The 27,718-nt window shown below is 37.7% G+C and overlaps 2 protein-coding genes and 1 pseudogene across 3 annotated transcripts; all 3 read right to left on the bottom strand.

Moving 5' to 3' along the window:
- Window positions 1-5,141: 5,141 nt before the first annotated feature.
- Window positions 5,142-11,679, bottom strand: LOC101313235. The gene is made up of 4 exons (XM_004305151.1): window positions 11,407-11,679; window positions 10,889-11,272; window positions 5,636-5,917; window positions 5,142-5,498 (listed from the first exon to the last, which is right to left on the bottom strand). Exons 1-4 carry the CDS (start codon window positions 11,503-11,505, stop codon window positions 5,142-5,144), a joined length of 1,122 nt encoding a protein of 373 aa, XP_004305199.1. The 5' UTR covers window positions 11,506-11,679.
- Window positions 11,680-19,976: 8,297 nt separating this feature from the next.
- On the bottom strand, window positions 19,977-22,862 carry LOC101312949 (cyclic nucleotide-gated ion channel 1-like). Its single transcript, XM_004305150.1, has 6 exons — window positions 22,422-22,862; window positions 22,093-22,311; window positions 21,731-22,011; window positions 21,186-21,297; window positions 20,507-20,791; window positions 19,977-20,357 (listed from the first exon to the last, which is right to left on the bottom strand). The coding sequence occupies exons 1-6, from the start codon at window positions 22,860-22,862 to the stop codon at window positions 19,977-19,979; spliced, it is 1,719 nt and encodes a 572-aa protein (XP_004305198.1).
- Window positions 22,863-23,555: 693 nt separating this feature from the next.
- Window positions 23,556-26,861, bottom strand: LOC101296397 (annotated as a pseudogene). Its single transcript, XR_184888.1, has 5 exons — window positions 26,375-26,861; window positions 26,116-26,279; window positions 25,315-25,818; window positions 24,463-24,589; window positions 23,556-23,921 (listed from the first exon to the last, which is right to left on the bottom strand). The product of XR_184888.1 is annotated as an uncharacterized LOC101296397 (transcript).
- Window positions 26,862-27,718: the final 857 nt, after the last annotated feature.

Raw genomic sequence — 27,718 nt, 5'->3', positions numbered from 1 at the left:
AAAACAGTCTACGAGGTCGTTACTTATGCTTGCGGTATATATACCAACAACATGTCCCCCTAACTCCCGAGTAAGAGGATCATCTTACTTGGAGAGTTACAAATAAATTGTATGCCGCCAAGTGTAAGTAATGACCGAGTAACAGCATACATCCCATGTCCCCCCAACTCTCTAAGGAAGAAGGTTCTCTTACTCGGAATTATTTCCCTCCCCCTTTCTCACGATTTTCTTCTCTCTTTTTGAAGAGAGTGACAAGATTCACTATGTCCCCCCAAGTCTTGCTCGGGTGTTTTTCCCTTGTTGGCACATAGGTGTTATCCCCGATGTTGCTTTCTTTTTGTTAAATTGCCGATGAATTTGGTACTCGGGCGGGTATTGCTCAATGTGATTCTCGGGTCTTGCTTGTTGATATTCTCTACTTTGACGTATCGGTCTTGCTCCTTTCTACACATGGGTGTTACTCGGGTCTTGTCTTTACTTGCTTATTCCGAGTCTTACTTTTTCTTGATATACACCATAATCTATAAGTCTGCCGATAAGACAAAAAAATGTCCCTCCTGACTCCCGGCCTCAAAACTTACTTGGCCGGGCAATGTGTTTTCACGTTTCCAATGGCAAGGTACCGTTGGCTCCCCTTTTACGGCTTTTACGGTCATCCGGGTGTTACACTTTCCCATGGACAAAGGTAGCGAGCCCTTTCCATATCCTGTATTTCTACTCGAGTGACGGGGTGTTAACACCGTCTGTGGTTTATCAAGTCACTTACTCCGTTTTTAAGGGGATGATATAAAACTTATGTCTTTCAGTGGATTACATATCCCGCTTGGTGTTACTCGGGATTTTAATGACTTATGCCTCTCGGTCAAATACATATCCCGTTCGATGTTACTCGAGATTTTAATGACTTATGCCTCTCGGTCAAATACATATCCCGTTCGATGTCACTCGGGATTTTAATGACTTATGTCTTATGCCTCTCGGTCAAATACCTATCCCGTTCGATGTTACTCGGGATTTTAATGACTTATGTCTTATGCCTCTCGGTCAAATACATATCTCGTTCGATGTTACTCGAGATTTTAATGACTTATGCCTTATGCCTCTCTCGGTCGAATGCCAATCTCTCGGTGGTTTCTCAGTCTAATCATGAAGACTTAGACTTTCATATCCTGATTGTGTTGTCAATCCAATGAAAGACAATCAAATGAGGGACTTATCTACCAAATGGGTGCACATAGGAGGTACGATAGAATGGGCTTTCACTCGAGTCTCGTGCATTCCGCTCCTCGGGTCACTGGAGTCCCTAATGTCCTGACATAATCACATCATTAATTAAATGAACTTAATATTGACCAATCATAACTCAAAAAACATTCCATCTTTTGGATGCTTACTACTTCACACACATTTAATCAAACATGTCCATACGGCCATTTCAAGGCCTCACATGCAACTTTAGAATCATACCACAAATAGGTCTAGCATATCATATAAGCAAACAAAAACCATATCAAGGCCCTCACGTACATAGCAGCAACATTAATTCCAAAACCACACCACTCACACCAAACTACAATGGACACCCAAATAGCATCACACACCAGCTGCTAGAGAGACTGACTCAAAACTAAGTTTCTATCAGCTTGTGTTAAAAACAGTGTGCAAGATGCCGTCTTTGACTTCAATTTCTGCCCACTCAACTCCAACCAAAATTACTGAACCCAAGCCTATTTTAAAGATGGTACTACAGGCTTTAAATACATAGCTTAAGTTTTGAAAACAAAACCCTGGATAGAAAGTTACGGTCTCGCAAAGTTGGAACAAAATCTGAAAATCCAGAAAATTCAGTTTTGCTGAGTCTGCTACTGTTTTTGGCAAGCTATTTGTCACACCAAAAGACAACAAAAACTTGTGAAATTTAACACACACAATGACGGATACATGAGCTTTACAAAGGTATTTTCAGATTTCAAAACAAAGGCCTGAGCTGAAAGATATCATGCCTCAAAGTACGCAGGAAAACCAGCTTTTCTGCAGAATTCTGGAAATTTACAGCAAGAACAAGACTTGGTTTTTGGAAGCTTTAATTCGACTTTTGAAGTACCAAAACAAGTTCTAAAGCTTCAGAACAGAAAGGAACAGACTTCCAGAACACGAAATCATCTTAAACATAGCAAACAAGGAATCAAAATGACCCAAAATTTACTCTGGACACCCAAACTCTGGACAGCAAAACAACAAAGTTCTTCCAACCCTCAATACCAAATTTAACAGATTTGAATAACCAAATAGGAGTAAATACTTGTGACACCCTGTAGTTTACACCTAAAATCAGTTTTGTCCCTCACTTTTTTTTTAAACTGGTATACCCCTATACTTTGAATTCTCGACTGATTTGCCCTTTTCCCAGCTGGTTATGACTGTGACATACTCATTAACAGTCTAAATAACCCTTCACTCTTATCTCTTCTAGCATAGTAATAGGGGGCTTAGACCTTGCTCTCAAAACCCAACCATTGAAGCTCTCACAAGCATTGTTAATGAGCATGTCACAGTCATAACCAACTGGGAAAATGGCAAATCAGTCGAGAATTCAAAGTATAGGGGTATACCAGTTTAAAAAAAAAGTGAGGGACAAAACTGATTTTAGGTGTAAACTACAGGGTGTCACAAGCATTTACTCCAACCAAATACAACCCATCCACTCTCTTTCCTACCCACATTTCTCAACTCAGTACTTCCCCAATTTACTTGCATGCCTTTACATGATTCCTTCATCTTCTTACCACAAATAGACAACACAAATAGGGAAATTTCAGCATATATGCTAGACAATACTACTCATAACATGCAAAAGCAAGCAACTTTCTTCTTCCCTCTCTAATTTCACAGCTAATTTATACATGCAAACCAAATCTACCAACTACCACAGTGTTTAAACACCAGCACTGGCAAATCAAAGCAGAAAGATCACAACACATAAACATTCCCAAACCAAAAAATTTTCATCTCAAAAACACAATAATCACAAATTGAAATCAATGCAGGGTTTTAAGTCCATAGCTTGAGACCCCCCAAAACAGCCAAAAGCAAAACCATGAACAAAGCTAAGGCGGTTTCACAAATTGACCAATGAACTTCACAAATTGCTTCTATGGAAGAGAGATGCATTGCCCAATTCGATATAGATTATCAATGATATTACTTGCCACTAATAATCCCAACTTAACAGCATTTGCAATTTCCAGGCTAAACGACTATTGCCTTATGACAAGCTGCCCCCCAATTCTAACATATAGAACTGAATCTATTTGCACGTACAACACTGTCAATAAAATCAAGGATAACACAAATTCCAATCAAGGCTAGCACAAAATTAAAACCAGCGATTACCACCCCCTGTCCAACTCACATACGAATTACCAAACTCCTCCCCTGTGATCTATAATCCCCAAATCATTGATACTTCAAAACCAATTCTACTTGCACCCATATAAACACCAATATAGCACAAAGACCAGATTTGAAGAGATGTAGGAGTAAGAAGACTTAGCTTTGGCTTGCTTTGAGCTTTTTCAGAATTCAGCTATCTGTTTCCAGAATAGGGGCTGCCATCGGGTGGCCAAATTTTGACGTTTGGGTGTACAGAGCAAATTCCACTTTCTATGGATTCTGATGAGCTGAGGTGTCGGGATCCCGATTGGATCCTCCGTTACCCTGGTGGATCATTCCGATCAAGATGGACCCAAATGCTTCATCAATCCTCCCGGCGTCCCTTTCTATTGCCATACCGGCCGATCCGTGGTGCCTGCCCGAGAACTATCGCTTGAAGAGCTCAATGAATCCGGAGCATGAACTTGCTTTGCCTGAACTCGGATTTCGCTACCCCGGAGACTGCTTCACGCTGCCGGTGAAGCCACTGATTTTCCTACCCGGAGACTGCTTATCCCGGTGATGCCACTGCTTTTTATATGTGAATATGGATTGCTTCTCCCGGAGACACCGGGAGTGGAACCATCAGTGACGCATCTGCAGCTCCCGGACCCTCTCTACTTAATTGGACTCGCCTATAGATTTAAGCCCAATGGCAGTTTGACCCGGCCGGGCACTTGCTCTCCCGCTGACTAGCTAGCCCTTGCTGGGCTTGGGTACAATCCGATGGACCTATAGCTCATGGACTTTTGAGTGGTCATGGAATGCCTCTCTCTCTCTAGCTTATGCCTCTTGATGGAATGCCTCTTGGTAGAACAACGTGACTAAATGTTTCTGCATAATCTCGGGGACTATGTAGAATCACGGTGGAACACGGACAATAAACAATCATGGGCAAGAGACAAGGGCATATAGTAGTTCACCATGCCATCGGAGGACATGGCTACGTCCACTTAAGGTTCTACTATTATGGCCAATAGGTCTTTGGGATCGGGAGAGAGATTCAGTCCCTTTCAGATAGTTAGAGAGGCTTTCTACATATGAGAAGCCTTCCTTTTATAACTAAGGAAGGTTCTCTCCTTTTACATATTTTCAATGTGGGACAAACTATACATATCTCTTTTTATGATGTCTTTTTGTGGAGCTTGGGAGAGCACCTTCCCGATGTGGTACGGATGATATTTCACCATGGCGAGGTAGCCCGGATGTCGTTCTACCGGATGTATGTCGGGGGCGGGGCCCTTCGTGACCAGAAAACGGTCTACGAGGTCGTTGCTTATGCTTGCGGTATATATATCAACAACAACAAGTTTGAGTCGAATACGCCATGTCGAAATTTTGTTGAAGTGGAAATTATACACCTTGATTCTAAGAATTGGTATATTGCTATGGTTTTGATCAAGAAAAATTGGGGGTTTCTGATATGCAGAAGTAACAAGTAGAAGAGGATTGCAGCGGAAGAAAGGAAATCGAACACAAGTCAGGTCGCCATGGCTCTGATACCATGCTAAAAATCTACCATGATCATAAAGTTGATAACTTGATGAATGAAAATCTGAAAAATCTGGTTATTGATACAAGCAAAGAGCAAATTGACAAAAGTGAGAAAATAGGACAGAAAAGCAAAATATAAAGGCTAAAAATTGACTTGTTCTTCAAGTTCATGGAATTGGACTGGGCTGCTAGGATAAGGACTGGGCCGACTGGGCCTATACTCTTAACAAAACCCCCTGTAAATCGGCAGCCTGGAGCGCAAAGATCTCAACATTTTTGTGTGCCTTGACAGTATGGAGTGAGATAGGTAAGTGAGAAAAGGAGGTTGATGCCGTTGCTGCCCAGCGTAGAATCTCTTTACCGTAACACTCTCCTCTCTCAAGACGCGTAATGGTCATTGAGTAGTGTTCAGTGGTGTACGAGAGTGCAATGCCCTGGGTGATGAAGAACATCATATCAGCAGGCTCCCCCTCTCGAATAATATAGCTTCCTTTGGGATAGATTGCTGGATCAAGGTGCTTACAGATCCTCTTCAACACCTCTTCGTCTATTTGAAGCCCGGAAAGATCGAGCTAGGGTAAAATGTACATGCACGTAAAAATGAAAAGAGAATTAGTTTAGAGGACAATATGTTTTTCCTTTTTGTAAAGGATGGATGATGCAATTTTGTGAGTGCTATTTCAACACCAAAAAGAGAGTTTTCATCTACCTCATGCTTTAACTTCTCCAAGAAGAGAGTCTCTCTGATAGTATTCAGTTCACCTCGTAGACGTCCCTCATCTACCTCATGCTTGATGGAAAAAATGGAAGACATATTCTCCAAAACCAGATCTGGGTCTTCTATATGTTTCTTTTCTAGCACATAGTTGATGCTGCTTAGGACCTTTGCTCGCTCATCATCAGGGATACCATACTCACATAACATGGATTCTACTTTTGGTCGCAAAATCTTTTTCAACTTTTGGCGGGACATTTTTGATTTCCCAGCTACCTGCATAAATGTCTATTCAACAACATGGAGATTAGATTTGTTAATTATATCTTGAAAGAAATATACAAAGCAATGTGACATAATATAATTAACAGAGACAACGTACAAAGTCAATGTTTATTGAGAGTTTGAGACTGATCAAACCCGTTGAAAAAAAAAAACAGAGTTTGAGACTGACAGTGGATTAAGTAGTACTACTTATATATAGTCCTTCTTTTATATAATTATACATGCATCAATGCATGCACTATATAATATTAAATTATTAATGAACTTGTTGCCATTTCCTTTGCTTAATTTAGTGATTTATAATTAAATTGTCTTCATCGTATTATGGCCAAGGAATGGATCCGGCTTCTTTAGTTAAGGTGATGAGAGAGTAAATTTACTTCAATTTCATAAAATCTGGCAACTGGGCACTAGGTTTGGATAACAGCTGAGGTACAATGCTGAAATGGGTACGTAAAAAAACTTGTTGCCATTTCATACAATAATTACAACTAATAGAACTAAAATTACATAAACAATAACTCTACTTACCGCAATATCAGATATGTAAACGAGTGTATCATATACATGGAGGTATTGTTGAATATTCCTTATATTAGACCAAAAGTTTATATTTAGTGAAATCGAAGTAAATTGCACTCTCGCCTAGAAAAATTTTGTATGCATGCACTACAATTTAGTTTTCTAACTATACATATTTTAACTTATAAGCTAGTCTGTGTACGTGTCTTTATAAACAATAGATAATTAAATCTTCTTTTTTTTCAAGTTGGTGAAGTAGCTCTAACATATAATTTAAAGTAGTTATGAGAATCTCGATTAGCCTAAATTAATAAATATTATATGTACAAAGACTAATGACAAACCTGCACGTGTCCGAGGAAATATATGAATAGTATCAAGCCATTTATAGAGATAGCAACCACAAATAGGATTTCCCATCGATAGTTACTAGTGTTGATGTTTGAAGCAAAAGAACTGCAAAAATCCATTGGAGAAGTTTAATACATGAATAAATAGTCTTATAAAAATGACTAGGAGCACAACGCTCAGTAACATAGACTCGACATGTGTAAGAAAGTTTTAAAGTTCCACTTTATAAGAAATCAAGAATTCACAGGGAAAAATACAAACCTCAAATTGCGTACGCCCCATGAGAAACATATTAAGAATTTTTCTGTTAAATCTGTAGATTCTTGCATGCCAGATTGAAGAGCAGGAAGAAATATACCAAAATCGTATATTGTTGCATTCGGTGAATTTATAGGGCATGAAGTATGTAGAAACGTAACATTTATGAATGTTTTGGTGTCACACCGAACATCAAACTCACAATTTTTTTCTTTTTGACAAGCATCTATCCAACAATCTAGCTCTCGTTGGATAGAGAACAAATACCAAATCGATCCGAGTACCTAACCAACCAACCAAGAAACATGTAAAATTAACAAATTGCAGTATTCAAATTTTAAGCCAATTAATACAAACTCAAGTTTCAAACTATTACTTTCATTCTGCATATATCTTGATACTCTCTGTCAAATCATGCCGTCAATCAAAGTACATGACAAAACAAGAAATTGACGTGCCATTATGATAATTTTAAAACTTGGGGTACCAGATAAGATGAGAACTTACATAACTGGCAACGAGGTATATGAGAAGATTGACTAAACTTGGAATCCAAGCCCGCGTAGTACTACTCCTGTTATGCATCTCCTTGTTAAGATTCTTACAGTATCTATAGATAGGATAAGCTCGTTGCACGTATTGGAAAAATATAAGCGAGTTAAGAAACTTCATGATGGTCATTGATCCAGAGCCCCTCATGTTTGGAAGGAAAACTAAAATGGCGAGCTGCGCATATTGAAAAACATTAATTCTGAATCTTAAAGATTATTAGGAATAAAAGAGAAACAATTTAGCTACTCTAGAAAGGCTTTATCGATATATCTTACTTGTGGAATAGGAAGAATAGCGACCATGTTGCTTGTGATACCTAGTTTCTCTATGGATTTCCCCTTATATTCTCCCCACCATTTCTCAATCTTATGAAGTATTTTCGATACATAACGAAGATCTGTGACGGTTCGCAGAATCAGAGCTACTATCATCAATGTCTTGTCCGGCCTGAGGCACTTAGTTTCTTCATTGATAAGAGGAACATACAGAAACAAAGGATCCAGTAACATAGTGATACAACTCGAGTAGATAAAATATTCAGTCTTTTCCGGGTGTATTATTGCTGCGAGCAACACCCCTGGGAGATAAAAAGTTGCATATATAAGTTTGTGAACTACTCTCCAGAAAGGAAAAGCGATGTTCAGATTATCACTCCTCTTCTCTTCGATCTTTGACAAAAAGTTTTCAAGCTGACCAGGCATATCCCTGAAGACACGTACGTACATACTGCATGAAGAAACTAAATTAGAGGACGCTTGTACAGAATACGTACTGAACGGTTTATTGGTTTTGATTGAAAAAAAGAAAGAAAGAAAGAAAAAACATAATAATAATATCAACAAAATTTATGTATACGTACTCAGCGAAGGAAATGTTCTGAGAGAATGAAGAAAACTAACGTACCATGCACGGCTACAAGAGTCACTAGACTCCATATCCATCTCTACTTGATCAATTAAGCCGCTGAAACTGGAAACGTGCAGATGAAGATGCAGAAAAACCGATCGATCAACTTCTGAATATCGAACAACACAACTACACAAGACTGCTGAACGATTAAGGCAATTAAGTTGCTATTTGTAGAAGAAAAAAGAGCTTAAATTAACGCAAGTTGTTATAGTTATATATACGCTCCCGGAAATGAGTCGATGACTGTGGAGCAAGTCAATGTCTCATTAGCAAATGACAGACGTACGACTCGAAAGATCGCCTGGTGAGTACGTACGTCTTTCTTCCCACTAGCAAATGACAGAAGACGACTCGGTAAACAAGAAGTGTGGCTTCCTAGCATTCAAGAATGAGTCCGGATAGATTGACCATGAAAGCACATTGGAGTTTATAATATTAACATTTGCAGATGCATTGCGATTTGCAAGTGTTTGCAATTATTCGGATTGATTCAGTTATACGTAGACAACCTGCTTCCGAGAAGGGGGTATTTTACTAACTTATTTTACTGATTTTGACATCAGAAGGTTGTCTGCAGATACTCTTTTCTCTTTCAGCCAACGGCCAAACTGTGAACTGAGCCGCCAAAAACGTTTCTTGATCTCAATTTGATCAGTTATTTAGATTTTTCATCACCACTAGAGGCGCTGTGGCGATGGCTTTTGCCAAGGACAAACAGATGAAAACAATTCCCCAAGGGCTCACAATTACTTTATTGGTGAGTCAAGAAGTCAAATTGTAGTTTTATCACCAACATGCCCTAAGATTGTACGTACCTCTTCATGTTTGATTTAAATAAAGATTTTCATTTTATCTAAAATAAATAAGTAATAACAGACTGCAATTCCTGTTTTTTTTTTTCCTTTCATTGAGCTGGAAATGATTTTAAAACATAAAAAATGAGAAATTGGCCTGTCTAGTGACGTTTTTGAAAATGATTTTTAAAAAATAATTTTTAGAAATGAAAATAAGAAAATAAGATTGTATTTTCAAAGTTGAAAATGTATTCGATAGTTTGATGTGAACAGATATTTTTTATATTAACTACAACCAAACAATAGAATTTAGAATTAACAGAATTTAAATTGACGAAGTTCTAAATTCCATCATTTCAAAATTTCTTAAGAATTTATAAAATATGCATCAAACACAACGTGAAGGATTAAATTCAGTTTACTCTCATGACGTTTGAGTCTGACGTCATATTAGTCCTTATTCTTTCAATTTAATCAAGTACACCCTTTAACTTTCTAATTTCATCAGTTGGGTCAAATTTCTCTAGTTATTGTACAAATTGGATATTAATTCTAATGATGTTGTCTACTTTAGGGGATAGATTGATCATTTCAAGCACACTTGACTCCAAAATTTGAACATTTTGCTATAATGATATGTTTATGAAATTATTATAATATCATATGTTTATGGTAAAATTTCTAAAGTTCAGAGAAGACGTGCTTTATAATGATCATTTCATCCATTAACGCAAGCCACATCTTGCGAGTTTAAGTCTAATTAATTTGGACCAAAACGAGTGAAATTGGACATGACTGATGAAAGTAAGATGTTCAAGAGTGTTTTTGATTAAATTGAAAGATCTAGGGTGAACACAATATTTGACCTAAACCTCAATAAGATAAACTGAATTTAGTCCAATACTAAATCAGGAGAGAAAAGAGTTATCACATTGGTAACTCAGTCATAACTTGTTCGATATTTTGGTTATTCGATCAAATCCCCGAAATTGGTCACTTGTTCAACTTCAACATCGTATTTCACAGTGAATACATGCACTTGAGCACACTTGATGAGGACCTTGAGACAGAGAGGAAGGAACTCGCTTGAGCAATGAGCATGGTGGGAACTTCTTTAACCATGATAAATAAATATGCAGTGAAAGGAAACAAACAACGAAGTGCTTAATGGATGTATAAGAAGGCCAAGGTGATGAAAGGATCAAAGGACAATTAAAAATTCAAAGACGGAGAACAAAGGTCAGTGATCAAAGAACTAGTAGTAGCTAGTCCCCAATCAACCTACTTTCTCATTCCATTTGATTCTCACCGACACCTGTAAAAGTTGGGAGCGAGATATATAAACGTTATAAATTATAAATGAGAGTAACTGAAGAGTCTCATTTCGCATATTTATGAATAATAAGTTCAACATAAAGTAGGTGCCATTGTGTCGAGATATAGAGTTCACTAGAGCCAGCTTCTGTTGCAATGTTAGCTACTTTTAGTCATATCTAAAATACATGTATTAATTAGTTTATTCAACTAAATTTATGTTAAAATATGGCCATCGTGATACATTATTTCTACGCCGGACCTTACTAGGGATGATGTCGTTCTTGGGGCTTGGCGGGTGAGACAAAACCCACTGTAAATCAGCAGCGTGGAGAGCAAAGATTTCAACATTTTTATGTGCCTTGACAGTATGGAGTGAGATAGGTAAGTCAGAAAAGGAGGTTGATGCCGTTGCTGCCCAGCTTAGCAGCTCTTTACCGTAACACTCTCCTTTCTCAAGACGCATAATGGGCACCGAGTGTTCAGCGGTGTACGAGAGTGCAATGCCCTGGGTGATGAAGAACATCATATCAGCAGGCTCCCCCTCTCGAATAATATAGTTTCCTTTGGGATAGATCACTGGATCAAGGTGCTTACAGATCCTCTTCAACACCTCTTCGTCTATTTGAAGCCCGGAAAGATCGAGCTAGGGTAAAATGTACATGCATGTAAATGGAAAGAAAATTAATTCAGAGAACAATATGTTTGTTCTTTCTGTAAAGAATAATGATACAGTTTTATGGGTGCTATTTCAGCACCAAAAAGAGAATTTTCATCTACCTCGTGCTTTAACTTTTCCAAAAAGAGAGTTTCTCTGATCGTATTCAATTCGCCTTGTAGACCATCTACCTCATGCTTGACGGAAAAAATGGAAGACATATTCTCCAAAACAAGATCTGGGTCTTCTATATGTTGTCTACAACCACAAGAGCAAAACACTTAAGCATAAACACATATATAGATACAACTTATACAAGATCATATACACCGTAGGTAGACCGAGAGCTCCGAGGATAAGGGATCTTCTATGCAGCACTCAGTTACCAAGCTCAGATGGAGAGAGACTCGTATTGGCGTAGTTTAGAGTGTGCATAGGGACCTCCTTATATACTGCACTTTAGATAGCTCAAACTCTGTCCATCAAAGAGTTTGAGTTCCACTAGAAAACAATAATATTAGTCCATCTCTATTATCTTGTTTGACAAGATAATTTAATTGTATCTCATTACTTATCTAACCATTTCATTTAGATAAATATATCATGATAATGTGCTTTTAATCCCACAATGTTTATTCTGCATATATTATGGAAGTTGTCATGCCTTAGGACTCAACATGCTAAGTCCATTCCAACACTATATGTTTCTTTTCTAGCACATAGTTGATGCTGCTTAGGACCTTTGCTGGCGCATCATCAGGGATACCATACTCACATAACATGGATTCTACTTTTGGTCGCAAAATCTTTTTCAACTTTTGGCGGGACAGTTTTGATTTCCCAGCTACCTGCATAAATGTCTACTCCACAACATGGAGATTTTTTTTTTTTTGGAATATTTTTTTACAAATACCTGCGTAACAACACATTTACATTAATATAAAAAACTTCGTTCAGAACATGTAAATTTAGTCCAGATCTTGTAATTACAACATATGGTCATTTATTACAAAAGTTTTAACCAAATGTCGATCATTCTATTTGTAAAAATGTTGTGAAAGATGTAATTATTTTCTCAATACAAAATACACCACTTAATTACAAACCGAAAACCATATTACGTGAATGAAGACATATGCTTTATTTGGTCTAAACCGAGAACCGTATTACATGAATGAAAACAAATGAGGGCATGATATACATCAGGTACCATAGACGATCCCGTTTAGATTTAGAGAAATTGAAATGATACACTCTCGCCAAGAAAAAATTTGTATGCATGTCAATTTAGTTAAAGCATGTCAGTTTAGGTCATCCAACTATACATATTTTAACTTCCAAGTCAATTTTTTCTTCAAGTTGTTGAAATTGCTCTAAGATCCCGATTAGCATAAATTAATAAATATAATTGTATAAAGACTAATGACAAACCCGCACGTGTCCGACGAAATATATAAATAGTATCAAGCCATTTATAGGAATAGCAACCACAAATAGGCCAGGATTTCCCATCGATAGTTGCTAGTGTTGAGGTTTGAAGCAAAAGAACTGCAAAAATCCATTGGAGAAGTTTAATACATGAATAAACAAGGCTCATTAGCATAGACATGTGTAAGAAAGTTTCAAATTTCCACTTTATAAGAAAACAAGAATTCACATGGAAAAAGTGCAAACCTTAGATTGCGTACGCCCCATGAGAAACATACTAAGAATTTTTCTGTTAAATCTGTTGATTCTTGCATGCCAGATTGAAGAGCATAAAGAAATATACTGAAATCGTATATTGTTGCATTCGGTGAATTTATAGGGCAAGAAATATGTAGAAACGTAACATTTCTGAATGTGTTGGCATCACACCGAACATCAAACTCACAACTTTTTTCTTTTTGACAAGCATCTTTCCAACAATCCAGCTCTCGTTGGACAGAGAACAAATACCAAAACGATCCGAGTACCCAAGATTCATGTAAAATTAACAAATTGCAGTATTCAAATTTTAAGCCAATATATACAAACCTCAAGTTCAAACTATTGTTCTCCATCTTAATACTCTTTCATATATGTTATATGCCGTCAATCTTTTGTCAAAATCATTGAGAAAATTACACTTGCTCATGATGAAAATTTTGAAGGCATAAATCAAAGTAGGATTAAATTTAGTATGCTACCCTGAATTTTAGGTCACTCATCATGTGTGTACATGTTTCTTTTTTTCAATCACGTGTACCCCTATACTTTGAAAATCCATCAAACTTGGACAAAATTCAAAATTACACCTAAAAAGTGACGTTATGATCTAACGTGGAAGAGACAAGAATGACTCATTTATCAGTTTTTAACCCTTTCACGGAGGGTAGAGATGTCATTTTGACCCAGTTTACTAATTCTTATATATATATATATTTCATTGAAACTGATTTTTTTACTTCACCTATTTTTTTTTACTTAACATTTTAATTTTTTTTTCCTGTTTTGTTCTCCTCTCCTTCCTCTCTCTCGATCTCTCTCTGCAACTCTCATCTTCCCCAAATTTCTTTTCAAACCCTAATTACGTACCCTTCAATCTTTACCTCCCCAAATGGCTCTAAGCCTCCAACATCTTCTTCTACCAAATCTGTTCATAGCCACCACCTAGTCCTATTACACCCCGAAAGAACCCTTTTGATTTGAACAATCATAGACAAAACAAGAAATTGACGTACCATTATGATATATAATTTTAAAACTTGGGGTACCATATAAGATGAGAACTTACATAACTAGCAATGGGGTATATGAGAAGATTGGCTAAACTTGGAATCCAACCCCGCGTAGGACTACTCCTCTTGTCATGCATCAACTTGTTGAGATTCTTACATTATCTATAGATAGGATAAGCTCGTTTCACGTGTTGTAAAAAAATAAGCGAGTTAAGACATTTCATGATGGTCATTGATCCAGAGCCCCTCAAGTTTGGAAGGAAAACTAAAAGGGCGACCTGCGCATATTGCAGAAGATTAATTCTAAATCTTAAAGATAATCAGAAACATTAGCTACTCCAGAAACTAGAAAGGCTTATTGACATATCTTACTTGTGGAATAGGAAGAATAGCGACCATGTAGATAAAGTAGTCTGGGGTTCACATCTAAAACCAATTGGTAATGGATGGAGTGGCCCAAACCCTTATTAACCCACAGGCAATGTCCCATATTCCCGATGTGAGATTGATATCTCAACACGCCCCCGCACGTGTGGCGAATTTTCAAGCCTAACACGTGGACAACATTTGGGGTTGACGTGGAGTTCGTGTGGCCATTGGGCTTCACACGTGGACGTGGGTAACCCGCTCTGATACCAAGATAAAGTAGTCTGGGGTTCACATCCAAAACCAATTAGTAATGGATGGAGTGGCCCAAACCCTTATTAACCCACAGGTAAGGTCCCATATTCTCGATGTGGGATTGATATCTCAACAGCTTGTGATGCCTAGTTTCTCTATAGATTTCCCCTTATATTCCCCCCACCATTTCTTGTTCTTATGAAGTATTTTCGATACGTAACGAAGATCTGTGACGATTCGCAGAATCAGAGCTACTATCATCAATGCCTTGTCCGGCTGAGGCACTTAGTTTCCTCATTGATAAGAGGAACATACAGAAACAAAGGATCCAGTAACATAGTGATACAACTCGAGTAGATAAAATATTCTGTCTTTTCCGGGTGTATTATTGCTGCGAGCAACACCCATGGGAGATAAAACGTTGCATATATAAGTTTCTGAACTACTTTCCAGAAAGGAAAAGCAATATTCAGATTATCCTTCCTCTTCTCGTCAATCTTTGAAAACACTTTTCCAAGCATATTGCTGAAGACACGTCCGTACCTAATACATGCAGAAACTAAATTAGAGGACGCTTGTACTGAATGATCTCAGACTATGTTTTCTATTGGTTTTGATTAAGAAAAAAAAAAAAAAAAAAAAAAAACACGTAAAATAATACCAACAAAATTTTATGTATACTCAACGAAGGAAATGGTCTGAGAGAATGAAGAAAACTAACCTTGCAGGGCGACTAGAGTCACTAGACTCTATATCCATCTCTACTTGCATGTATGAATCTAACCGAATTAAGCTGAAAGTGGAAATTAAACGGGCAGATAAAGATGCAGAAAAAACGGATCAACTTCTGAATATCGATCAACACCCAAGTCTGCAGAATGATCAAGGCAATTAAGTTGCTTTGTAGAAGAAAAAAGATTCAATCTAAGGCAGCAAGTTGTTATAGTTATGCTTCCCGGATAACTGACTGTGGAGCAAGTCAATGTCTCATTAGCAAATGACAGACGACTCGAAATTTCGCCTGGTGAGTCTTTCTTCCCACTAGCATGCAAATGACAGACAACTCGGTAAACAAGACGTGTGCCTTCATTTCCAGAATGAGTCCAGAAAGATTAATTGACCATAAAAATGAAGATTAAAGTCTAGAAAGCACATTGGATTTAATCTTAACATTTGCAGGTGCAAGATTGCATTGCAAGTGTTTGTACGTAATTTCTCGGATTGATTCAGTTATACATATATATACTTCAAAGCAGAGAGTCATGTATACGCAACACATTTCATTGCAACTTATTTTAATTACAGCTTATTTTACTACATTCAAACAAAAGAAATACTGATTTAGACATCGGAAGGTTGTCTGCAGTCTGCAGACACCCCCTTCTCTTTCAGCCATCGACCAAAAGTTGGACTGGCAGCGAAACTTCAAGTCAATAGTCGATCAAAAACGCTAGCTTCTTGATCTCCATTGGTCAGTTCCCCCCGTCCAATCCAAATTTATTTAGATTTTTCATCACCACCATTGGCGATGTTTTTGGCCAAGGACAATAAAGAGATGAAAACAATCCCCAAATGGCTCACACCTACGATATGAATTACTTTATTGGTGAGTTTTAGGGTTTCAGGTAAAGATCAAGAATGAAGATTAGGGAGTAATAAATACAAGTAACAACGAGTGTATGCTAAGTTGCTAACTAGCATCACAAAAACCTGCATGCGAAAATCAATTTATACATCTGAGCAGCATTATGTGTTCTTCATAAATCAATTACTGCAAAGCTGAGAACATAACCCCTGGATCTGAGAACTGCTTGCGTATGGATCTGTATCATGTGCCAGTCTTCCCATTGCTCGAGCATGTTAAAAAGAGCTGGTCACCTGTCTGGGTTGACTGCAATCAGGTTACTACAATCACCATGCGCACTTTCATTATTTTACACCACCTTCAGGGTCATTTCCAAGTTCCAACCTTGCAGGTATGAAGGGTATCATTACAATTACCTTAATACATTTCCATCAGTTTCTTTATTTTGGTTCCTAGTTATTTTATGATTCATGCGTTAAGATATATATCCTACATCGGGAAAAATAGGACATTGTCTGTGGTTTATAAGGGTTTAGGTCACTCCATCCATTACCAATTGATTTTGGATGTGAACCCCAGATTACTTTATCATGGTATCAGAGCGGGTTACCCACATTTACGTGTGAAGCTCAAAGGCCACACGAACTCCACGTTACCCCAAATGTTATCCACGTGTTAGACTTGAAGATTCGCCACACGTGCGGGGGGCGTGTTGAGATATATATCCCATATCGGGAAAAATAGGACATTGTCTGTGGTTTATAAGGGTTTGGGCCACTCCATCAATTGCCAATTGGTTTTGTATGTGAACCCCAGATTACTTTATCATCATGCAGGTGATGAAATATTCAGTAGATCAAGCCCTTTTAACCCAGCAAAGAAAGAGGCTCCTTTTAGGAAAATTGGACAGGTTTTACAAATGATTGCATATCCATAATATATAGCATGCACATAATTAAGGGAAGTCTTTGCTTTACTTACTGAGCAGTATATAGGCTCTGAGCAGCAGCTATATTTTGATGCTGAGATACAAGCAGTGGCGGAATCAGGATGTGTTCTTTGGTTAGGCTAAATCCACACACACACTTTTTCTGGTAAAAATGCTCCCTAAAATTTAAACAAAATTGGGGAGAAGAAGAAAAAACATACACACGCACACTTTTTCTGGTGAAAATCCTCACTTGGGCTCTAGCCTAGTCAAGACCAGGCTGGATGGATCCGCCCCTGGATACAAGACAAATAATGACACCAAGAACAATGTTTAATTGCATCAACTGCCCGGAGAAGCATAACCAGGCTAACAGTAAATCTGTCAAATGAGCTAAACAATATTCAGATTTTACAAAATATAAAAAACTAGCCGCTCTCTCTGTCAAAAACCCTAGCCGTTCTAGCAAACTGCAATTGTTTCTTCAACCTCGTCCGACGGTGACTAATGGCTACTGGGTTCGGCTTTGTTGTCATGAGGTCGCTGCCGGATGGGAAACTATTGCTTATGGTTTGAAAGTTGGAACTTGATGGTTTCAACAATGATATGGTTTGGTTTCTTCGCAACCAATCTGTGTTTTGCATTATCTCTTATCCAAGGGCGGTGGATGTTGGGTGTAGATCCAAGCTTGGGCGCCGGCAGGGTGACGACATATTTGGAGGAGGTGACATCTAGTTGAGCACCTTACTTGACTGTTGCTGGTTGTTCGCTTCCTCTAGGTGGTGATGGCGTTGTGTTAGTGCTCTGCTCGTTGGGATCAATGGAGATGACTCATACGAGTTTGGACTGCGGCGCGACAGCGATGGCTGATGCGTGGGAGGGTCATTCTCAACACATGGAGGTGAAGATGAAACTCGGCCGTGTCTCTGTTGGGCCTAGGTAGGCCTCATCATGGGCCGGGCTAGGGCCGGCCCTACCCTAAATTTTAGGGCTTAGGGTAGGGTTGGGTAGGGTCGGGTAGGGTCGGGTAGGGCTTTGACTTGGTCAACAATATTTAGGGCCGGGTAGGGTAAGGCCAGGGCTCAAATATACAAGCCCTTGCTCGCCTTTAAAGCCCATTTCGCTAGGGCTAATAGGGCCGAGTAGGGCCGACTCTTTGAATAGGGCTAAATAGGGTTGAAATGGGTGAATATGACGTTATTTTGTTTAACGAAATAAGTTTTAATTTTTTCCTCAAATATTACCTCAAGGGATATATGTGATACAAGACCCTATTTTTAGTCATATTTAACATATATATACATTATGTTTAACTTAAGACATCTAGAATTATTAATCTAAGTAGTTATATTCATATATTTCATTAACTATCTCCCTAAATCACTAAAAATCAATCGTTATTTAACAAAGAAAAATACAAATTAAAGAAATAAATCTAACAAGATTAGTTGTATTGTATAAAAAATAAGAAACATATTAAAATAATAGAAAATAAGTAATTATTAGGGCCTAAAGGGCGGGCTTTTAGGGCCGGGATAGGGTCGGGCCGGGTTTGGCCCTAAAGGGCTCAATAGAGTAGGGCCAAGTTTAATTTGTTTGACCCTTGCCCTACCCTAATTGAAAAGGGTTAGGGCCGGCCTACCCTAACGGAGGGCCGGGTAGGGCGGGTTTTAGGGCGGGCTAGGGCCGAAGGGACAAATGATGAGGCCTAGGCCTAGGGTTCTCTCCTTTTGGGCCTTGGGTCAATAATGTTTTCTAGCTTCTAATAAATCCTTTTAGGATACTAAGCACTTTGGTGCATTCTATTTCTCTAGTTTCTCTAGGGAGCCAGCGTAGTTGTTGGGTTGGAGTCGGCAAACTTTAATCTTATTGTTATAGTTTCGATGGTTGATGATTCTTGAAGCGCCGCAATTGAGCGTTTAGGCGATGAAATATTCAACCCTAGTATCTTAGTATAACGATATTTTTATCTCTGCTAGGCTTATGTTGACATGAGCGTAAATTTACAATGTAATGGTGCTTGATTGTCCTCTTTTTCAAGGCTCTTGTATGACATCATTCTGACATTTGTTTATCAATGAATTCAAAAAATATATATATATATATATTCAGATTTTACATTTTACATCAGTATACAATATTATTTTGACAAGATATATATATTATAATTACTCATCTGTCATGACACATAAGATTGAGACCACAAATTCTAAACATCATTGCGGCTCCCTATCATTGTCATTTCCTATCATATGTGATACTACATGCAACATACCTTATGTGGCAATATGCGTTATGAAGTCTAACATATCACAAAATTTCATTGAATGGACGGATTGCCTTACATCAATTGTCGCATAAGGTGGGATATATAATTGGTACCCGAAAAAGTGGTTTATCTAGCATTATTTTATTGATTGGACCAAATTGGTCTCGAATGACATGGTAATTTGAAACTTTATATTTTGAATTTTGCACTGCACAATATGTTTGTTTATTTTAATTTTAGTAAAAATATGTTGAGTATGTTGTCCAGACAAATATTTTGAGTGTTTCCTTCATTCATCAGGGTTTGTCTGCTGTATAGATATGTATCTCATACATAATAGATGCTAGCCAGGGTGGTGGGATTGGAGATTTTTGCCTAATATAGGGTTTGTATGGCATAATGAGAAAAGACGATAATAAACTCCCACAAACAACAAGAGGAAGACAACTCTCCCAAAACTGCTCATCTATCTCTTATGAAGTGACTAAGATTTGCCAAGGCGTCCGTCACAAGAATTCCATATGTACTCAAAAGATCGAGCTCCCCTAGGGCCTATATAACAAACTTCTATTGTCTTAGCCAAAAGTGAGCTAGGTAAATCGGCTGGAATGGATTGATGGCTGAGAGAAAACCCTCTGTAAATCGGCAGCTTGGAGGGCAAAGAGTTCGACAGTTTTATGGGCCTTGACAGTATGGAGTGAGTTAGGTAAGTCGGAGAAGGAGGTTGATGCCGTTGTTGCCCAGCTTAGAAGCTCTTCACCGTAACAATCTCCTTTCTCAAGACGCCTAGTGGGGATTGAGTGGTCAGTGGTGCAGGAGAGTGCAATGCCCTGGGTGATGAAGAACATCATATCAACAGGCTCCTTCTCTCGAACAATATAGCTTCCTTTGGGATAGATCACTGGATCAAGGTGCTTACAAATTTCCTTTAACACCGTTTCGTACTTGTGAAGCCCCAAAAGAAGATCGAGCTAGGATGAAGTGTGCGTACATGTACGTAAAAATTGAAAAAGATCAATTAGTGCAGAGGACAATTGATGTTATTTCTATTTTCTTTTCTCTTCTAAAGAATGATTTGTACGTGCTGTTTCAATATCAAAAATACATAGTAGGAACTTACTTTCTTTAACTTCTCCAAGAATAGAGTTATTCTGATCGTATTCAGTTCACGTTGTAGACTTGGGTCAGCTACCTTATGCTTGAAGGAAAAAACTGAAAACATACTCTCCAAAACGAGATCTGGTTCTTCTGAGTGCTTTTGTTCTACCACATAGTTGATGCTATCCTTCAGGACTTTCGCATCAGCAGGGAAGCCATATTCAAGTAACATGGATTCTACTTTTGGTCCCAAAATCTTCAACTTTTGGCGGGACTTTTCTGATTTCCCAGCTACCTGCATAAATGTCTATGCCATGCCAATACATGAAATAAAATTAAATCTTGAAAAACAGTGTTTTTATGTAAATTACACACAACAAAGTCACAGACACAAATGTATTGACTGAAACTGACACCAAGTGGACTAAGTAATACTAGTAATTTAGAATTTGCACACCGTACCCTAAAATAAAATTTGTACACCCTAACTTATATTTTACCGTGAACATGTCAAATATATTCTTAGTTTTTCCTCTTCAAATTTACCAAGATAAAGACATTTTTGACGTATAATTTCACAGTCAAAAATGAGTTAGGGTTTGTGGATTGTAATTGAGAGTGTCCAATTTTCAATCCCCATAATTTATTCACTAGTGTTAAATTATATTTATCTTTGTACAAATTAAAGGCCAGTCACAAACCTGCACATGTCCGAGGAAATATATAAAAAATATCAAGCCGCTTATAGAGATAGCAACCACAAATAGGGTTTCCCAACCGTAGTTACTAGTGTTGAGGTTTGAAGCAAAAGAACTGCAAAAGTAGAATTTGTATAAGAAAAAAGAATACTGCAAAAACAAAATCAATAAATTAATATAATGAAGTACCGTTGTCTAAAAATGACTAGAAGCATATATATAAGGGCGAGTAGCATTATGAATTTGTATATCGTATATATCAACAAGTAGAGTGGTTTGATTTAGAGGTAGACTTGCTCCACAAATTAGTTGGAGACAACTCTAAATTAATTTTACTTAGAACCAGACTACCTATATATCGGATTATCAAAATAAGTCTACTCGATCGATGTATCAGTACATTAACGCGCTCTTGTAGAAGTTGTCATTAATGCATTTTCTCTTACGTATAGGGCCGTGAGCATAAGATATGTGTAAGAAAAATTTCCAAGTTTTGCTTTTCAAGAAGCAAGAACAAATTCGAATTTTCGTATGAGAAAAGTACAAACCTCAGATTTCGTAATCCCCACGAGAAACAAAGTAAGACTTTTTGCGGTAAATTTGTTGATTCTTGCATACCAGATTGAAGTGCATAAAGAAATATACCGAAATCGAACATTTTTGGATCCGGTGGATTTATAGGGCATGAAGTATGTAGCAATGTAACATTTCTGAATGTGTTGACACTGCAATGTATACTGAACTCACATCCCACTTCTCTTTGGCAAGCATATTCCCAACAATCAATCTCTCGTTGGATAGAGAAATAATACCAAAACGTCCCTAGTACCTAACCAAAAAGAGGGGAATGTTCCTAAGAAGTTGGCATATGAGTCCAATGAGAATTATACCAAATAAGATGGAAACTTACATAACTGGCAAGGAGGTATATTAGAAGATTGACTAAACTTGGAATCCATGCCCGCATATGACTACTCTTGTCACGCATCTCCTTGTTCAGATTCTTACAGTATCTGTAGATAGGATAAACTCGTTGCAGGTATTGGAAAAAAATAAGCCAGTTCAAAAACCGCAGTATGGTCAATGATCCAGAGCCCCTCATTTTTGGAATGAAAACTAAAACCACTACCTGCATGCACATCGTGCAACAGATTAAGATTAAGGTTTAAAACGTAAAGATGATTAGGAATAGAGGAGCAACAATTTAACTACTCCAGAAAGGCTTATGATATATCTTACTTGTGGAACAGGAAGAATAGCGAGCACGTTGCTGGTGATGCCTATTTTCTTAGACATTTCCGGCCACCATTTCTTAATCTTAGAAATTATTTTAACAACATAACGAAGATCTGTGACGACTCGCAGAATCAGAGCTGCTATCATCACTTTCTTGTCCAACATGAGGCACTTGGTTTCCTCGTTGATAAGAGGAATGTACAGAAACAAAGGATCAAGTAACATAGAGATAAAACTGGAGTAGATAAAATATTCAGGCTTTTCCGGGTATATTATTGCTGCCAGCAACACCCATGGGAGATAGAAAGGTGCATATATAAGTTTCTGAACTATTTTCCAGAAAGAATAGTCGACTTGGTACACACCTAACTGATCTATCATCTCCTCTGTAACCTGGGTCATTTGGCCCTTATCTTCAATCTTTGAAATCGAATTTCCCGTCATACTGCATAAATAATAATTTATTTTCCAAATTTCAGAAAAGAAAATGGTGGTGTGAGACTGGAGAAAACTGACCTTGCAGGGAGAACAGATTCTTCATCCATCTCTACTAGCATATACGGTGCCGAAACTGAACGAAGCTGAAACTGGAAATGTGCAGATGAAGATGCAGCAAGTTAAACCGATCCAGCATTCAAGGTTCTATATATAAACACAATTAAGATAGTATGCTGTATGATTAGAGTTTATTAACTCAAGTTGCTAGTGTTACACTCCCGGAATATATGGAGCTAGCAAGTAATTTTCTAATGAGTCTTCTCTTTTCTATCCAAAAGTCATTTTCTAATAGTTTACCCTCGATCACCAACAGTTCAACAACCGCTACTATAGGTTGCCTAGGAATTTTTTATTCACACCAGCAAATGGCAGACGACTCTAGCTGTAAATTTGAACATTTGCAGATGGGAGACTTTTGAAGTGGTTCACATTGATCTAGTTATATCTCACTAAGATATTGTTGAAGGTCTTAAGCTGCTCCCAACTTCATCTCTTCATTATGCTCTAAGGACAAATGCAGAATGCAGTGGCGAATTTGTTAGCTAGGTATGATTTGCTATGTGATCGACATAGTTCATGGGATTCTTTTTCCCCCAAGTACGTTAGTTTTCATATTTCATTTTAATAAGATCTGTCATTCCGTCTAACAAATAAAGAAAAATAATAATAGTAATAAGAGAGACTGCAACTTATTGTCCAAAGAAGAAAAAAGAAATAGAAGAAAGAGAATGAACAACGAATTAGCGTAAAAATCAAGAATGAAGATTACACAGTAATAAGAAGCATATGGTAACTGGTATTACAAAAACCTGCTTGTGGAAATTAATTTATACATCTACGCAGTGATGCCAACTTGATATATGTCCATGTGTTCTTCATACATCAACTGCAAAGCTGAGAACACAATCCCTGGATCTGAGAGCTGCTTGCATTTGCATACGTATATGTGCCATTCTTTCCATTGCTCGAGCATGTTAAAAAGAGCTGGTCACCTGTCTGGGTTGACTGCAATAAGGTTATTGCACAAACGAATCAGATTGATGCAGTTGTATGTCACAAGATCAGTATCAGAGAGAATCGTTATCAAACTCTAATGGTGCCATATGTAATTGGACTTGAAGTTAACCATTCTTGTACACAGAACAAGACTCACCAAAAACAGTTCACTCTAGCTTGCTAATGACCAAATCCATTTGACACAGAAAATCACAATCACCACTCATAATAACCAATTAAACAGGTGTGCATACACCGTGCCGATCACCATGCTTTTATTATTTTACACCACCTTCAGGATCATTTCCAACCTTGCAGGTATGAAGGATAACATTACAATTACCTTAATACCTTTCCATCAGTTTTTTTATTTTCTTTCCTAGTTATTTCATGGTTTAGGTGATGAAATAAATGAAATATTGAGTAGATCAAGCCTTAAACCCAGCAAAGAAAGAGGCTCATTTTAGGAAATGGACTGGTTTTACAAATGACTGCATATCCATATATAATAGCATGCACAGAAGGGAAGGAAAGTGTTTGCTTTACTTACCGAGCAGTATGCAGGCTCTGACCGGCAGCTCCATTTTGATGTTGGGACACAAGACAAATAATGACACCAAGAACAATGTTTATTTGCATCAACTCCCCGGATAAGCATAACCAGGCCAACAGTAAATCTGTCAAATGAGCCAAACAACGTTCATATTCTACATTTTACATCAGTATACATATAGCAAAAATCCAAATTCTAATAGCTCTATGGAAGGTTCAAGAATAAGTAGATCTGAATAACAAGTACTAACACAAACTGCATTGATGTTTTCCTTGTGTATTCTTCCAACTTTCAATATGATTTTCGTACTAACACAAAAATAAACCTTCTCCACGCAATAGATGTTTCATTTCTGGATGAATATTGGAATTTGGAGACACTACTTTTTGAAAAGCTTCTATCATTCTGTGTATATGCTTAATTAGGATCTGCATTCCTACTGAAGAAACCAAGTTCTATGATTACATTGAACACCTAAAATGTCAGATACCATCTACTTCAGTGCTTCCACCACATTTAATGATCAAAAGCCAACAAAGTTGGGGCGGAAACTGGTGATGAGCAAAACATCAAGTTCCAAAGGAGATAGTAATAAATCTATTAACTGGTGCATAACATCTACTAGAAGACTGATATGTCACCGTAATGAGCTTGGCTGTCAAGCAAAGCACTCTTTTCCAAGATATCATCAACTAAGGAGGTTTAATTTCTTCTCCAAGTTTTGCTAAATCTAATTAAAGAACCCTTTTATATTCTTTGCTAGTAATTCAACTTTACAGTAACCTAAAAAACTGAGATGACAACCTCATATGGAAAGTACTAGGAGAGCATAGAAACAGATTCGCTTACCCAACAATCAAAATAACCAGAGAAAGGATCCAAAATATGCACTGATAGGTCTTGAACTTTGATTTAACTTCAGATGCTCTGAACTCCGGAGGAGCATATCTTTGGTTAACCCATCCGAACTGAGGACGGATAAGAAACACAAACCCAAGAAAGAATCCCGAAAGGAATCCTCCAATGTGAGCAAAGTTGTCCACATGTGGGAGGATTCCCACTGCTAAATTGATCGTAATGATGATCAGGAGGGTGAAAAGTGCTCCAAACTGAATAATAATGATAAGGAATTAGTGATCACAAAAGTTCTTGTATATGTGAAGCTTTTTCTGGGCAGTTAAATTCTTACCTTACTAGCATATATTGTCCAGTTAGTGATAAGCTCAGACAGCATGGCTCCCAGCAATCCAAAAAGTGCACCCGAAGCACCAACAGAGATATTTGACTGGATAAAAAGTGAAGACATCAAACTCCCACCTAGTCCTGAGATGACATATAGCAACCCAATACGCACTGCAACAAAGCACATGAAAATTTAGCACGAGACCAGAGCTAAATTCGTAAATCGACACGAATATACAGCATCCAGCGTCTATCATAAAACAAACAAAGAAGATAATATCATCAAAAATGCTTCATATCAATCACAATGGAAAGTTGGAAACCGAACTTCTCTCATATTGTCATACATCCAAAGTAGCATTTTGCAAGAAGCACTATAAGTCCTCAAATGATGAGATTAGCTTATAATCATCAAACAACATGTAGTACAAGAAAAACTCCAAACCAAACAGATTTTTGATTACATACCAAAGCCGAATTCTTGCTCTAGCCGATACCCAATAACCAAAAGACTCAACATGTTAGCAAGTAAATGGAAAACACCACCATGTAGCCAATTGCAAGTAATGAGAAGCCACCCCTGGTGATCATCAACAACCTTCTTCACATCCAAAGCACCCATTTTCTGCAACCTAAAACCAACAATCACCAACCATCAATCAATCTAAAAAGGTCAAACCCAATTGAATTAAATCCAATCCAGCAACAACAACAACAAAAGACTCACGCAGAAGATGAAGGCCCAAGAAGAGGGTTCTCCTTAAAAGGCTGAAACGAGAACCTCCCCAAAAACGTGGCAATGCAAGAAACCGAGTTCTTGGGGCAGTTGTTGACATACATAGTGATAACAAACATGATCACATTGATGATAACAAAGGTAGGTATCAACCACACCACCCATTTCTTGAAATGCTTGACTTCCAGGAACACGGTGGGAGTGGCCGGAGCAGGTGACGTCAGAGGAGGTGTCTCGATGTCAACAGGGTGCACCACGTTGTAGTGGCGCCTGGAGTTGAGCCGCGGCTGGGCGCCTGATTGAGACTCTGCCGCCATTGGAAGTGAAACAGGGTGATCAAGAAACTGAAGAAGGTTAAGAAACACAAGAGGGTAGGAAAATGAGGGTCAATGGGGATCAGTAGTTGAGCTACAATGAACTGCTTCGTGTTGCCGACAAGGAGATGGCGCCCACCTCTCCAATGCTTTAGCCTTAAGAAATTCTCCTTCTCGTTTTGACTGTGGAAAATTTTGAAACGTGGCGTTTCAAAGTAAGAGCTGGCACACGATTGAGGACTTGAGGTGCTTTGTTCGAATTGTTTAACGATAGTTTGCAAAACATGGACAAATTTTTGTTTTTCTTATTGTAAACATGAATTATGGGCCAACTTTAGAAGGCTTCTTATTTCATTTATAATCCCTTTAAAGGAGGAGTAATTCTTGGGAGGAGGCAATTGTAATTAGTGTTTTATGAATCTTTACCATTTTGTAATCCTTTATAATCCCTATAGTTTGAATTATGTATTTAATCGGTAGATATCTAAAATTGATTTAAAATAAAAGAAAATAATTTAATTTTTATGACATATCTTAACCATTAGCAATGATTGGGGTTATAATTTTGATTATAATTCCTTGTTTCACAAGATCGATTACAATAGTAAACATATAGGGCTACTTGAACTTTTGTTTGGTGTGTAGTTTAAACTAGTTTGCATAGGCATGGCCGCATGGTGTGGCACCGATATTTAGTGAATAATGAAGTGATTGAGTAATGCCAAAGATAAGAGTTGTATGATTGAGTATTAAATTAATGCAGTATATTAGGGGGATGAATGCATTATTTTTGCTAATCCACTGTTAAGCTGTTATGACTTATGATGACCTAATTGATGATGGACAACCATTTGGGTTTTTCCTCAAAAACAGATATTCCAATCAAATTAAATAATGCAACATTCAAAGAAGATTTATTTTTAAATAAATTGTAATATCACATGGTCATCATGTAACTGAAAATTTTGTGTCTATGACATCCACTAATTTTTTTTATCAAACAAACAAAAAAAATAGTCAA

This window comes from Fragaria vesca, linkage group LG6 (genome assembly GCF_000184155.1).
Source record: "Fragaria vesca subsp. vesca linkage group LG6, FraVesHawaii_1.0, whole genome shotgun sequence".
Taxonomy (NCBI): domain Eukaryota; kingdom Viridiplantae; phylum Streptophyta; class Magnoliopsida; order Rosales; family Rosaceae; genus Fragaria; species Fragaria vesca.
The sequence above is the reverse complement of the archived record's forward strand: the minus strand, read 5'-3'. Positions and strand labels throughout refer to the sequence as shown.

Bases quoted from the DNA above. Each gene is read 5' to 3' on its own strand.
- LOC101312949 (XM_004305150.1), bottom strand. From the start codon at position 22,862: ATGACGGGAAATTCGATTTCAAAGATTGAAGATAAGGGCCAAATGACC. The intron at 22,312-22,421 runs GTAAGATATATC...ATGTGCATGCAG, and splicing joins CTATTCTTCCTGTTCCACAA to GTAGTGGTTTTAGTTTTCAT. The intron at 20,358-20,506 runs GTAAGTTCCTAC...ACTTCATCCTAG, and splicing joins TCTTGGAGAAGTTAAAGAAA to CTCGATCTTCTTTTGGGGCT.
- LOC101313235 (XM_004305151.1), bottom strand. From the start codon at position 11,505: ATGTCTTCCATTTTTTCCGTCAAGCATGAGGTAGATGGTCTACAAGGC. The intron at 11,273-11,406 runs GTAGATGAAAAT...ATTTTACCCTAG, and splicing joins TGGAAAAGTTAAAGCACGAG to CTCGATCTTTCCGGGCTTCA. The intron at 5,918-10,888 runs GTCCGGCGTAGA...ACATTTATGCAG, and splicing joins ACGACATCATCCCTAGTAAG to GTAGCTGGGAAATCAAAAAT.